This window comes from Xiphophorus maculatus, chromosome 18 (genome assembly GCF_002775205.1).
Source record: "Xiphophorus maculatus strain JP 163 A chromosome 18, X_maculatus-5.0-male, whole genome shotgun sequence".
NCBI classification, from domain to species: domain Eukaryota; kingdom Metazoa; phylum Chordata; class Actinopteri; order Cyprinodontiformes; family Poeciliidae; genus Xiphophorus; species Xiphophorus maculatus.
In genome coordinates, this window is record NC_036460.1 from 3,470,873 (window position 1) to 3,485,992 (window position 15,120).

Genomic DNA, 15,120 nt, shown 5'->3' on the forward strand with positions numbered 1-15,120 from the left:
AAATAATTATTTTGCCTGATTTTTGTTATTTTTTGTTACTTATATTAATTATTGTCATTTTGGTTTTTAAAATACCAAAATTTCCACTTAACTTCATATTTTGGTCTGTCTGATGATGTAATTTTTAAATATTAAATGATTGATAATTTGATCTGTTACTCAGTACAGGAGTAGACATTTTACCAAATACGTTTTTTACTCTTCAGTAATTTCTTGGACGAATACTTTTTAGTTGAGTAAAAGAGTAAATTGATCCTGAGAAATCAAGCTCAATGGGAGAAATCCCACATTGAGCACTGAAGGGAGATGAGAATCAAACTGAAGCTAACATCATTTTAGTCTTTTAAAATATGTTCTCGCTGCTGAACTTAGTTTTCTGCTTATTTGTGTTGCAAATGTTAATTCTCTGTATAAAAAAACATTAAACCCGCAAATTTTTCGATCCGTTTCCATAGAAACACGAGAAACCAAAGTACGTTCTGTGTGTGGCCTTTGCTGAAAACGGGGACGCCATCACAGGAGACTCCAGTGGAAACCTCTACATCTGGGCTAAAGGTCGGGTTTGCTCCTGCTCTCTGATGGAAGGTCACTCTGTGAACATAGGATCATCCAACGTGTGTGTGTGTGTGTGTGTGTGTGTTATCAGGCGGTAACCGTATCAGCCAGGTGGTGTCGGGCGCGCACGAAGGCGGCATCTTCTCCGTTTGCGTCCTGAAGGACGGTACCATGGTGTCCGGAGGCGGGAAAGACCGCAAGGTGGCGCTGTGGGACCACAACTACAGGAAGCAGGCGGAGATGGAGGTAGAGGAAGAACGAGGAAGGAGGGATGAAGCACACGGACAGAAAGAATAGATTCATGTTTCTGGTTCATGTGAAATTATCCAGTTGGTCAGAGATAATGACAATCTGAAAACAGGAGCAGGAAAATATTTGTTTTTCCAACCTTTATTCCAGATACATTATCTAAACATTCCTTCCTTTTTTATCCTCCTTTCTCACTCACATACTTCCTTCTTTCTCTCTTTTCTCCTTTACGTCTTTCCCTCTGTCGCTCCATTTCACCCCTTTATGTTTATACTTCCTTCCTTTCTTCTTCCTTCCTCCCTTTGCAGGTTCAATATTTAAATCATGTTTGCTGTCCAACAGTAAACAGTATCTTTTTATGAACATAAATCACTGATATCTCTGCAATAGTTGGTTCCAGTAACAATAACCAGTTTAACCAGTAGGTGTGTTTTGGTGTATTGGTCTCTGCTTCCTGGACGATCGTCTCTTCTCCTTCTCTCCTTGTGCGTCCAGGTGGGCGAGCCGCTCGGCCCGGTCCGGGCTCTAGCTGAGGGGAAACCAGGTGAGCTGTTCGTCGGAACCACCAAGAACGCCATCATCAGAGCGGCCTTCCCCGACACCCTGACCCCCATCGTACAGGTACACACCTGGACAAGGCTCCGTTAGAATATGTTAGCTTCTAATGTTGACTTCCGATAGCATCTGTTAGCTTCCAATAGCAATTGTTAGCTTCTGTTGGCGTCCGTTAGCTTTCTTTGGCAATTGTTAACTTCCGTTAGCTTCCATTTGCATCCTTCCGTTGGCCTTCGTTAGCATCTGTTAGCTTTTCTTAGCATTTGTTAGCTTCCATTGGCTTTTGTTAGCATCCATTGGTTTCATTAGCATCCAATGGCTTTCATTATATCCATTAGCTTCGTTAGTGTTCTTTTGTTAGCATCCGTTAATTTTTTGTTAGCATCTGTTAGCTTTCGTTAGCATCCGTTAGCGTCAGGCGACCTCCTGTTTTAACCCCGGCGTGTGTTTCCAGGGTCACACAGACGAGCTGTGGGGTCTGGACGTCCACCCCTCCATGGACCAGTTCGTTACCTGCTCTCAGGACAAGCAGGTTCACCTGTGGGACACCTGCACCCACCAGCCGCTCTGGAGCAAGACCATGGAGGTGAAAGGAGCAGCAAAAACGGAAAAACAAGGCCTAACCCAGATAACTAACGTGGATAATTAGCATTTTGGTTACTGTTCAGGATCCAGGAAGGTCTGCAGGTTTCCATCCCGGTGGCGCCGTTCTGGCTGTGGGAACCATGACTGGAAGGTTGGTCCACCGACCCAGCTGCTACTCTAAAACCAGGCGTCTGGAAAAACACAAAATTTAAAGAGTGACTCCATCAATTCTTCCCAATTATTTCTGTATATTTTAGAGAGCAAAAATATTCGGTGCTTTGCTACAAAATCTAATTTCCTCCAAGAATTGAGCAGTTATTTTGTTTGTTTTTTCCCAGATACGCAGCAAAAACACAAAATGTTACCAAGTATTTCTTCTCCAGTTTCTAGTGCAAATATATTTGTACACTTGAAATGTGTTTACAAATAGCTTCTTTTGGTCTGCGAATTTTTGACTTCCAAAAAGAGAGGAAATTTCTGAGTTTGAAAATGTCTGAGATTAATCTGAATATTTGAGTTTGTCTTGCAAATTTTCAACTTTAAAACTCAGAAATGTCCCTGTTTTTTGTAGAATATGTTTGAGTCGTCACGTCTCAAAATTTCAGCCTTTTCATAACAAATATTTGACTTCAAACTTAGAAATTTACTTGTTTTTAAGAATTTTAAAATAAATTCTCAAATATTTCTATAAATTTTTTTAGAATAATTGCAAAGTGTCTGAGTTGTTTTGCAGCAAATTTTCGACTTTTCAAATTCAGAAATGTTTTTGTTTTTTCTGGAAGAGTTCCGAGATAAATTTTTAAATTTCAGAGTTTTTTGGCAGACATGTACTCTTTTCTTTCTGCCTATAATGACCTCAACATGCCATCGCAGGTAACAGCCAATCAGCATCAAGGTGAATTAATGGCTGTCCTGGATTGGCTACTCAGTAAACCAATAGCATATAAAGTAGCATTCTGCAGATATTGAAGTTTCTCCAGCTGCTTTTTGTTTGAATATTTTAGCTAAACTCTACAAAAAATCAACAATTTCTAAACAGTAACCAGGCGTGGGTTTAGAAATGTAAAAGATTGATTAAGCTAAAAGCTAAAAATTTATATTTCTGGTGGTTTTTGGAGCCAGGAAGTGAGGCGTTGCTGCATTTATTGGCTCTGCTGTTCACCTGGGTGTTGCCAGTGAACGCTTCTTGTTGTTTCAGGTGGTTGGTGCTGGACACCGACACCCGGGATTTAGTTTCTATGCACACAGACGGCAGCGAGATCATCTCAAACGTCAAATACTCTCCAGGTGAACGCCCAGATGTCTCCATATTTCTCCACAAATGTTTCTTTCCGAGCTGCTCTCTGAACCGTTTGTGTTTGTAGATGGTAACTTCCTGGCTGTCGCTTCCCATGACAACTTCATCTACATCTACGCTGTGAGCGAGAGCGGCAAGAAGTACAGCCGCGTGGGGAAATGCACTGCAAGTCCAGATTCTCTACCCTTAACAGAGATCAGTGTTTCTCAAACGTTTTCAGGCTAAAAACCTCTTACCCCATTTTTAAAAAACACTCACAGGTGAAACACCTGTTAAAAAATGCAACCTGAAATGAAAACATTTCTCTCTTTAACATTCTTATTGTTGTTTTTCTTTGTTTATCCCAATGAGAACCAAAACCATAAACTCGTCTATTTGGGGCATTTTGAGTTATTGACAGATTCTGAAAGTGAAGGTCCTGAGTTTTCCAGTTATGTCAAACACATAGAAATAAAAAAAATAAGTTGCTATTTATTAACAATTGTTGAGTGAATTAACATTTTAAGGCTGTTTGTAATTTAGAAGCACAGTAAAAGAAAAATAGACTTCAAAATTATCCGCCAGTTCAATAAATTGTATTTACCTATAGTATTTAATGAATTAATTTAATCATTTTTAATTAAATAAAAATAACAATAGCTGTGGACATGTGAGCAGAGCATTATACGCAAGCAAAGTCATCAAAGAACAGTTCTCACTGAGACTCGTTCATGACAGAGCTGTTCAAAAGAATCGAGTCGCTGGTGAATGACTCTGATGTAAATATTCCTGCCGTGGTTTTGTTTCCTCCAATATCTTCACTTTGTGTGACCTGGTTTTAAGCCACTTGTCCATTGTTATTGTTGAACACAATCTTTTGCTAAGCTAACTGCAGCGTCGTACTTTGACCTCTCTGTTACATGCAGTACCCTGCGGACCACAAGAGGGCGCCTGGGGGCCACAGTTTGAGAAAGACTGAAAAACATTTTCAGCAATGAGGGAAAACTGTGATTTAAACTGGAATTATTCTGATTTGTTTGGGCTTTTTAGGGTCACTCCAGTTTCGTCACCCATCTGGACTGGTCCGCAGACAGCCAGTACTTCGTCACCAACTCAGGAGACTACGAGATCCTCTTCTGTACGTCTCATGTTTTCCTGTTTTCTCCCAAAATAGGAAACCTCATGTGTATGAAGCTTTTGTTTTGTAATCATTATTATTCTAATTTCCAGGGGAGGCATCCAGTGGTAAACACGTGACCAACATGGACACGGTGCGCAACCTGGAGTGGGCCACCTCTACCTGCACTCTGAGCTTCAGCGTCTTTGGTAGGCCTTCAAGACGAAAACTAAAACCAAATAATTCTGCTGATGCAAAGTCTCACAGGTTGCATACGCTGCAAAAGCACAAAATCTTACCAAGTATTTTTGGTCTGGTTTCTAGTGCAAAAGTCTGCTAACTTACAAGTAACTTTTCAGCGAGACATATGGGCGGGCATGTGTTAAGTCAGTAATTCCTTGTTACTGACAAAAAAAATACTAGTTCATTATTTTAATTTCAACATGGGAAAAATTTCTTATGAGTAATTTTATCTGCCGATGGAACAAGAACTTTTTCATCCATATTGAGGAATTATTGACTTTAAACAAGCTGCTATATCTTCCTAAAAGTTACTAATAAGCCACTATCGTATCATTCGTTCTATTGTATTATTCATTCTGTTGTATCGTGGAAATGATGTATCATTTTATTGTGCATTCTACCGTATCATTCGTTCCATCGTATCGTTCTATCGTATCGTATCCTCCATTCTATCTATCATTCGTTCGTTCTAGTGTTGGTTCTATCGTGTCTTGTCCTGTTCCTTTTCGTTCCCAGTGCTACTGGCTACATGTATTGATGCTAACACCAAGATGACTCCACTGGACAGCTACTGTGTAAAATGTCCAGCTTTCACTCTGAAATCATTTAGTTTTCTTCATGTTTTCTTTCAGATGCCCTCTGACCCCCTGGTATTTTTCTGCAGGCTGAAAACAGAACATGACATGAATATAAATATTTGTCTCCTGCTGACTTCCTAACTCTTTGTTTCCCAGGAATTTGGCCAGATGGAGCCGACGGCACGGACATCAACGCCGTGTGCCGCTCACATGATGGCTCCCTGCTGGCCTCTGCTGACGACTTTGGCAAAGTGCAGTTGTTCTCCTTCCCCTGCTCCCAACCAAGGGTCGGTCACATTCAGTCTGCACTGAATCGGCTTTACATAAACACTCTGTAAATCAATTACTGGGTCATAAACACAATGAAAGCTTGAAAATAAAATGCTTCCAGATTTTTTTTTAAGAGCTGGATGAAGACCAGATGTGTAAAGTTCACATTTTCTACCAGGTGTTTCCCCGTTTTCATTGAGCCGTAAAACCTAATACTGAAATGACTTTGACCAGCTAAAACTCTTAAAATTAGAATTTCCTATAAACACACAGTAAACACAGGAAACATGTGAACTGCAGGAGAAAACGCTCCAGACGGATTTTAAATATTTCACTAAACTTTCTGAGAAGAAAATCGATGCTTAACTCCTAATTTAATGTATATTCATGTTAAATATTCCTGTATGTGTGAATGCATATATATTTACTTCCATTTTTTCACATTATGGCTCAGAATAAAGCGTAATAATAATATTATACTGTGTGCTTCATGGGAGAAACTTAATTTTTGCAGAACTGTAACATTAAGCGATCCTTCGTTAGTTTATACAATAAAAAAAAAAAGTGAAACAAATAATTTTTGAATGATATTCTTGTTGATTTAAGTATTTGTTTGTTTTTTTTTCCAAACAGGCTCCGAGTCACGAGTACGGCGGCCACAGCAGTCATGTGACCAACGTCGCCTTCCTGCACGACGACAGTCACCTGATCTCCACCGGCGGGAAAGACACCAGCATCCTGCAGTGGGTCGTTGCCTAGGCAACGCTCTGTCCGGTCCCCCTTTCTCCCCTTCCCCACCAACAGGTGGCAGCACCCCTCTGTGCCTACGGCTGCGTAACCAACCGGACCGACCCACAGATGTCCAAACAGAACCGTGTGAAACGAAAGAGAAAATGTAACATCATGGCTGACCTGTGACCTTTAGCGTTAGTACTTCCTGTGCCTGAACTGTGTTCATTTCAACCCCCTTTAACAGAAACTCCACCTGATTTCATTTGGGACGAATGCGGTTCTGAACGCACGGGTTCCTCTGAAGTTCATGATGCAGAAACTCCAGAGGTTTCTGCATCATGTTGAGCAAATTGATGCAAAAACCTTAGAAGAAACATCGTTCTTCCACTAAATCAAAGGATTTGACTGAAACGGGTTGAAAAGCAGATTGTTTCCAGGATTTGTTTAAGCCCAAACGCAGTCTGAGTGAAGTTGGCCAACATCTTCCTCAAATCTAACAGAATTGGTGTCAAACGTTTGTGCTACGTTTGTGCCGCTATCATTTTAAAATTTCACAAAATCAAACAAATTCTGTGTCAATTGACCGACGCTACGTTTGTGCAGCAAAATTTTAATTTGCTTTGAAGATACTGATGGTGACGTCTGGAATCTCTTTGATTAAAACCTTTAAAATAATAGCGGCACAAACGAAAATTTATGCTGCGCAAACGTTTGACACCAATTTTGTTAGATTTGGAGAAAGTTGGCCAACTTCAGTCGGGCCTAAAGTCTGTTTGCGACTCTGAACATGCACAAGTTTCTCCTTTAAACACACAAAACTAGTTTCTCCTTTAAACTTGAAACAAACTCTTGCAGGGACTTAGCAGTCGAATGTAACGACCAACGTTTTAAATTCCAAAGTGAGAGAGGCTTGTGTGTGTTTTTGTTCTTTAAGCCGTAAATAAAAACGGGTGGAGTTCAGATTTCAGATTCGCCTTCTTCTCTTCCACTTCGAGTCCCAGAAATCGTTTGATCGTCCTTAAAATGTTCTCGTTTAGCTTTTGGAGAAGCGGTACGAAGCGCCCGTTTCATTTCATGCTGCTGTTTGATTGTACTACTGTAACCATGCTGAGCAAGCACTGGGTGGCGCTGCAGCGCAAGAAAAGGAGCATGACTGAGGCTGCCCTCCTGCTGTAGATGCTCTTGATAATGTCTGTAAACTTTGTGCTCCACAGTAGATTTGAGTGGCCGTGATATTTTAATATTTATCTCTAACAGCAGTGATTGTTACTGATATAATCGTGGCTCTTTAGCTGTGGACACAACCATGATGCTGTGCTGTTGCGGTGAGCTTAAGCTGTGCTTCGCCTTCTGTTTTGGTAATAAATATTCATTTTTTAATCTGAATGTTCTGGAGGAATTTTATTTTATTTTACACTGTAAACAGTTTAAAAATTGTCTGAATAAAATGGAGAGATGTTGAGCCTAACTAGTTTTCTGAATGGTAAACATTTTTCTTTTAACCTTATATAATTAAAATGTGATGTAATTTTTCTTGTGCTGCTAATATTTAATGATATTAAGAGTTGACTGAAACTAACAAAATTACAAAAGCTGAGAATTGAGAAAAATAATTTAACTTGAGTAAATAAAAACTAATTAATGGGGGAAAAATATGACTAACTGGGACTTTACTGCGTGCTCATAAAACTAAAACATGCTGAAATTATAAATGCAAAAATCTTCTATTTTGTGTTTATGAATTTATCTAAATATCAAAAGGTAAAACTGAATTAAAAAAATTAAATGAAAATGAGCTAAAGTCCACGTCATGAGAAAAGAAAAAGGACAGAGTGGTTCTCATGTTCCCCAAGACATTTAATCCAATAAAACCGAACGGAAAACCCCGACAGTCTGAGGTCTTTTCCGTTGGAGTACAACCCTGAGGCTGACACACACACACACACACACACACACACACACACACACACACACACACAAATTAAAAATAAAACTCTTAGAGACATTTCAACTGATTCCTGTTGATTTACCCTGAGTTTCAATCCAAGGAAAACTTCTTAATCCCTCAGTCACTCTGAAAATTATTTCACTTAAAAGTGAAGCAAATATTAATGAACTTTCAACGTTTTAGGCGTCGCTAAAAACATTAATGGTGCTAAAAACATTTTGTCCTCTGCGTTTATTTAATACGCGCTGGTTGACATATTGGAAAAATGTGACCATTACCAAAAATACTTTTTTTTTCTTTATTATGACTCACATTTAGGTTTTTAAAATATAACATCTGACCAATAAATAAGTGCGCTAACAGTTTTCAAAGTGAGGAAAATTGCTAAACTAAAAATTAGCTCGGCTGTTAGCGCATTAGCAGCTCAGTACACCTGCTACACTTTTTGTTTTTTCCTAAAAACGTACAAAAATGTACCGTGTTAGTCTCCATGGTTACAGGGCCTAACTGCTCTAAATGTTTTCAAAGTTAGGAAATTCAATAATCATAAAATTAGCTCCCATATTAGCGCATTAGCGGTTCAGCCTACATCATTATTTCCTATAGTTCTGCATCCTGTCGTGTAGTTACTGTTTTTATTAATTGCTTACAAAATTATTAGATTTTTGTCTCCATGTTTACAGGGCCTAAGTGCGCTAAACGTTTTCAAACCTAGGAAAGTTGCCAAGCGAAAAATTAGCTCTCATTTTAGCGCATTAGCGGACGTGAGCGCAGCTCTGCTAAAACCGAAAGAAACTGGCTTGGATGTTCAGGGAACAATCCCCAAAACTTCACTTGGCCACGATGAAGCATCAATGTCACCATCTACAGATTCGCATCGTTACTGACTGAGACTAAAGGAAGTTCCTGCTCCGACATCCAGACCTTCAAATTTAAATTTAATTAACATCTGCCCACATAGAAAACACAAATGTCAAATAAGACTAAAAGATTTGGGCAGAAAGGCATGAAGTGTGTTTGAAAAAGTGAAGCTTTTAAATCTGGGAAAACAGCAACGACTGTCAAGTGTGATAGTGGCAGCATCATGCTGTGGGCTTGTTTTGCTAACAGCAACATTGACGGAAATATGAAATATTTTCCATTTTTCAAATCTGCAGCTTTAAAGTTTAACTTTTGTCTCTTTTTATCAGAAATGTGACTCTTTTTCTAACATAATTTCATAAATAACGCCTGACGCTGACTTTTATTTATTTTTTGTTTGGTTTATCAAGTAAATATTAAATCTGGATAATTAATTTAGCTGCAGGAAAACGACACAACGAGCTGCAGCTTAGTTAAAACTCCTCCGTCTGCCAAGATGCTGCTTGAAATAAAGCAAACAGCGATTAATACTTCCGACGTGAATTCATAACAAAGTGGCAAAAGATGAGAAAAAGTAAATAACAAACATTAAAAATGGGCTAAAATCCAGATAGTTTCATATAATGAACGTATCTGTTCCATAGAAGCTTTTTACTTATTTTGGGCTTTTAATAATTAAACATTTTATAGTGTAAATATTGGGAGAGATAAGACAAATCTAAATATACGGCTTGGCAGTATTCACTGAAACTCTATCAGCGTTAGAAAACTTTTTTTTTTCTCATCTCACAAAAAACATAAACTTAGTAAAACAGCAACTTATTTGTTGATAGTTTGACCTGAAAAAATATCTAAAATTATATACAGTGTCTGTAAAAAGTATCCAAGTCACTCCCTTGGATATTTTACCCAAATGAATCACGATCAACAGTTTCTTATTGAATTAAATATCTAATTAATTCAACAATTTATTATTGCATTAATTAAATAATATTAATTAATTTAATAATAATTCTATAATTATTGAATTAATCAGAGAAGAACTTGCCAAGCTCCACATAAACTGTTTACTTGCATCTTTCTGAGTTTAGATTGTTTGGAGTCACAAAGCCAAAGGTCAAGGAGCGCTGACCTCTGGGAGGCGCTAGACAAGAAAACAAACTTTATTCTGGTAATTAATCAGAGAATTTTGTGAGAGATCTGTCAGGAATATTTAGCTGAACTCTGACCCCATCTTAAGCTTAAAATGAAACAAAATACTTAGTAGAATATGAATTTGTGTTGACAGACAAAATGTGGATTTTATTTTTCGTGTCAAATTAAAGTTTATTCCTTTTCATTAACAAACAAGCTGAGAGGAAACAGATTGTGATGTGAGACGTTTTTATTCGTTTTAAAAACGGTCGCAGCAGGACGAGCGAGCGGCGCCCCGAACATCGACACGCCGCTCCGCAGGCAGAACACACACACACACACACACACACACACACGCACACACACCAACACACACACACCCACACACACCCCGCCGGCGCAGAGACGCCATGTTTCACACAGGGGGAAAAGTTTGCTCCATTTTCTCACTGTCAGTCACGTTTTCTCTGCTGGACTGTTGGAATTAATCTCAGAATTTAATCACAAATAATAACACATTTCTGAGTTTCAAAAGTTAAAAGTTTTCGACTTTTGAAACCCAGAAATGTCCTTGTTTTTTCTAGACGATATCTGAGATTAATCTCAAAGTTTCTGAGGATTTTTCACGTAAATTTTCGACTTTTGTAGCTCAGAAATTTTAAAAATAATTTCGAAGAATTTTCTGAGATCTATCTCAAAGTTTCTGAGTTGTTTTTTTTTTTTTTACTTCTGTAGGTTGTCAGAAATTTTCTTTCTTTCTAGGAAATTTCTGAACGCAATCTAAAAATTTCTGAATTTTCTTATTGCACTATTTCCAACCTTTGGAGCTCAAAAATGTTCTTGTCTTTTCTAGAAAATGTCTTAATTATTTCTCATAATCTAGAGCTTTTTTTTTTTTGCAATTTTCTGACTTTTTGATCTCAGAAATGTCCTAGATTTTTTTCTAGAAAATTTCTGAGAGTAAACTCAGAAATTGTTATCATTCTGAGCTCAGAAATTTCCTTATATTTTCTAAAACATATTGAGACTAATCTCAATTATTTCTGTAGGTTTTTTTTTTTTTTTTTTTTTTTTTTTTTTTTACAAATTTTAGCTTTTAGCTTTTTTTTTACAAATTTTAGCTTTTAGCTTTTAGAACTCAGAAATGTCTGTTTTTTAAAAAAATATCTAAAATTAACCTTAAAATTTCAGTTATTTTTATCATATGGCTCAGATATTTTTCTGTCTTTTCTAGAAAATTTCCTAAAATTGTACTAAAGGTTTTTAAGTTTTTCTTTTGAGTTTTGAAGGTCTGAAATTTCCATCATTTTCTAGAAAATATGTGCAATTAATCTAAAAGTTTCTTGAAAATTTTCAAACTTTTGGAGCTCAAAAAAAAAAATTGGCATAAATTTGCTCCTCTTTTTATTTTACATCTATAATTTCCATAATACACCTTTAAACTATTCTGACATGATTCCTGCAGTTAAAATCAAGTGCAAATCACTTCCATCTGCTGAATTTACCTCATTTAGTGCAATTTGTTGGGTGAATCCAGGACAAAAAGGCAGATAACCAAATAAAAACAGTAAAGACAAAAATAAAAGCAATCTCTTCTTCTTTGGTTTGGTAAGATATCCATGCTAAAGTGGACAACAGGCCAGCTGCATGTCTGAAATAGCAGCTCCGCGTTGTTGTTCCTGCAGAAAAGTCTCGCTGAGGATCTTTCATCTCTGCGTGGTTCTGACTCCGTTAGCGACCTGGAGCCGCTCCAGCGTTTAGGAGGCTCCATCTGTCTCAACAGACCTGGCCTGAGATTCAGGCTCATGTGAGACCAGCGGAGAATAAAACCCACAGAATCATTTTAAATCCAACCTGAGGAAAATCGCTGACGGTCGATTCAGAAACCGGCAGATTACTGGGAACTGATGCAAGTCAGATGTTTTAGTAAAATTTGATTATTTTTTTTTTGATGTGGTCGTCCACATTAGTATGCAGAGGTATCAGAATTACTCTCTCTCTACTGAAGTAGAGATCCTTGTATTAAAAAATATTCTAGTCGAACTCATTTACATTTTGGTCCCCATGAAGATGATGAACGACCTCAAAGGGCCACTTATGGCAGAACGTTTTGATAGAACCCATCAGCAAACGGCTTCAATATGAATATATTTCTATTTTCAGTAAATACTTCTTCAAGTTGAACATCTTTTCATATTGATGTAATTTTGCAGTATGTAGATAAAAACTGATTCAATTTGAACAAAATGACTTTGGATAATAAAATACTGAAAACGATTTGCTGATTATGACTCACAGGTAACTTTCCAGCAAGTTATATTGTTTTAAATCAATAATTCTTTAATATTGGTGAAAAAGTAAGAGTTCCGAAGGCGCCGTTACCTAGCAACCCCGGCCAAGCCCCACCTAGCAACCGAGTTCTAGATTATTTCACTTATAAAAAATCATTTTTACCATGCTGTAAGTAAAATAATAAAATCTAAAAAAAACTTCTCAAGTAAGAGTAGTGATACTTTATAATAAAATTACTAAAGTAAAAGTTTAAAGTATTTGGTAAAAAGTCTACTGAAGTATCAGTAGGGCTGCACAGTGGCGCAGTTGGTAGCACTGTTGCCTTGCAGCAAGAAGGTCCTGGGTTCGATTCCCGGCCGGGGTCTTTCTGCATGGAGTTTGCATGTTCTCCCTGTGCATGCGTGGGTTCTCTCCGGGTACTCCGGCTTCCTCCCACAGTCCAAAAACATGACTGTTAGGTTAATTGGTCTATCTAAATTCTCCCTAGGGGTGTGTGTGTGTGAATGGTTGTTTGTCCTGTATGTCTTTGTGTTGCCCTGCGACAGACTGGCGACCTGTCCAGGGTGTACCCCGCCTCCTGCCTGGAACATAGCTGGAGATAGGCACCAGCAACCCTCCCGACCCCATTAGGGACAAAGGGTGAACAGAAAATGGATGGATGGATGGATCTACTGAAGTACTGAGTAACTGATCAAATTATCAATCATTTAATATTTAAAAATTACATCATCAGCAGGACCAGAATGTAAAGTTAAGTGGAAAATTTGGTATTTTAAGAACCAAAATGACAATAATTCATATAAGTAACAAAAAAAAAAAAAAAAAAAAAATCAGGCAAAATAAAATGTTTCTTTGAATAAAAAAAAACTTATGAAACTTTAACAGAAACTGCAGGTGTGTGTGTGTGTGTGTGTGTGGTGGATTTCTGGTTAAAACATGTTTGTTTTTCAATCAGAGGGGAAAAAATCTAGAAATTTGATTCAAGTAAGAGAAAGAGAGAAAGAGAGAGCGAGGAAAAGAGAGAGAGAGAGAGAGAGAGAGAGAGAGAGAGAGAGAGAGAGAGAGAGAGAGAGACTAAACTCCTCCTCCGTGACTCTGAGCGCAGAGCTGGAGTCTCAGTGCGCCGGTGGATCCGCTGCGCTGCGCTCTGATCACCGACTGCGACTTTACGACATTTTTAATCTGGATACGAGCCGAAATCAGGGACATAAAGAGGATTTAAAGCAGCAAAAAGTGAGTAAAAACATCTATCTATCTATCTATCTATCTATCTATCTATCTATCTATCTATCTATCTATCTATCTATCTATCTATCTATCTATCTATCTATCTATCTATCTATCTATCTATCTATCTATCTATCTATCTATCTATCTATCTATCTATCTATCTATCATTTTTACTCCTTTAACTTGTTAAAACTCAAACTGACCGCAGTCTTATATTTAGCAGCTTTGCCGTTGTTGACTGCAGATAATTAATAATTGATAAGTGATTCCCGCGGTTCGCTGTCGTTTCGGACCGGTTCGGAACCGTTTGGACTCTAACGGTTCCGAACCGGCTGAAGTTGTTTCAAAGTTTTCAGCTCTTTCAGATTCGCGTTTTTGGTCCCGAAGAGGAAATTTAGAATAGTTTGTGCTTTAATGTGGCTTAAAGTAGCTGGATATGTGGAAATAAAAGCTTTAATGTGGATGAGATGGGATTTTAACCTGAGTTTTTACTGAAATGTCCTGTAAACTCGGCTGTAGATTCAATCAGATGATAATTTGATTTAATCTGGTGGATTATGGTTCACATGTACAAGTTGTCAGGATCTTAAGTTGGTTCTGTAAAAATTATTTCTGATGGATCAGGAAAAATGTGTAATTACTTCAGAGTCAAACATTTCTGGGAACTTTTTTATTCACCTGTTTAAAAAGTAAAATAAAAATAAAAACAGACGTCAGTCAGAAGTTTGCATGAAAACTTTGTCATTTCAGGATTTTTATTGGCAGGTTGGAAGTTTTCTTTCTCTGGGGTGAAATGTTGTTTTTTTGTTTTGTTTTTTAAACTGAAAACTGGTTTCAAGTTTAAATAACTTGCTTTTCTATCACAGTTAATACAATTAATAAATACTATATTAAAAAAATAAATATTCCCTTGAAAAAAGCACAAATAAATATTAAAAATATATAGTTTTTAACAGGATTATGTTTGATTATTTTGTCAAGCGCAGTTATATTCATTTAGATTATAACATCTGTATGAAGCACGGTGGTGGCAGTATCATGCTGAGGGTCAGGATGTTGAATGTTTCAACATCTAGACTGAATTTCACCAGGACTTTACATGTTTTTCTGCAACTTTCAAGAGAAAAATTTATAATAATAATAATAATAATTTATAAATAAAATTTATTATTATTATTATTATTATTATTATTATTATTATTATTAGAATCTTTGGATAAAAATACAGAAATAAATTCCCAAATAAATTAAAATGATATATTTGTCTTTTCTTTAAAATTCATTGCAGCTGTTTTAGTTAATCAAAAGAATCGTTCAGATTTATCATCAAAAGCCCCAAATTCATGTGAGGGTATGTAAACTTCTGATCCGCTCTGTACTGATTTGGTTTCCTTGGTAACGGAGAGCCAGTTTCTCCTGGTTGACTTTTGGATTTAAACCATACCTAACTTACTCTTTGTGTTTAAATTAAGAGCTAAAATATTTTTTTTATGTT

At 37.2% G+C, this 15,120-nt stretch overlaps 2 protein-coding genes across 4 annotated transcripts in view; both read left to right on the forward strand.

The window, feature by feature from the left end:
* eml2 (echinoderm microtubule associated protein like 2) overlaps positions 1-7,628 on the forward strand; it is a 35,878-nt gene extending 28,250 nt beyond the window's left edge. For all 3 annotated transcript variants that reach the window (XM_005811392.2, XM_023351274.1, XM_023351275.1), the window contains 11 exons: positions 456-555; positions 647-801; positions 1,300-1,425; positions 1,814-1,945; positions 2,028-2,095; positions 3,143-3,231; positions 3,309-3,406; positions 4,271-4,358; positions 4,451-4,546; positions 5,315-5,445; positions 6,062-7,628. In XM_005811392.2, the coding sequence (XP_005811449.2) occupies positions 456-555; positions 647-801; positions 1,300-1,425; positions 1,814-1,945; positions 2,028-2,095; positions 3,143-3,231; positions 3,309-3,406; positions 4,271-4,358; positions 4,451-4,546; positions 5,315-5,445; positions 6,062-6,187 (1,209 nt within the window). In that variant the 3' untranslated portion in view covers positions 6,188-7,628. The remainder of the gene's footprint in view (positions 1-455; positions 556-646; positions 802-1,299; positions 1,426-1,813; positions 1,946-2,027; positions 2,096-3,142; positions 3,232-3,308; positions 3,407-4,270; positions 4,359-4,450; positions 4,547-5,314; positions 5,446-6,061) is intronic.
* Positions 7,629-13,529: 5,901 nt separating this feature from the next.
* LOC102219522 (G-protein coupled receptor 4-like) overlaps positions 13,530-15,120 on the forward strand; it is a 36,217-nt gene continuing 34,626 nt past the window's right edge. Inside the window, exon 1 of the mRNA XM_023351290.1 lies at positions 13,530-13,628. The gene's annotated coding sequence lies outside the window, so the exon portion shown is untranslated. The remainder of the gene's footprint in view (positions 13,629-15,120) is intronic.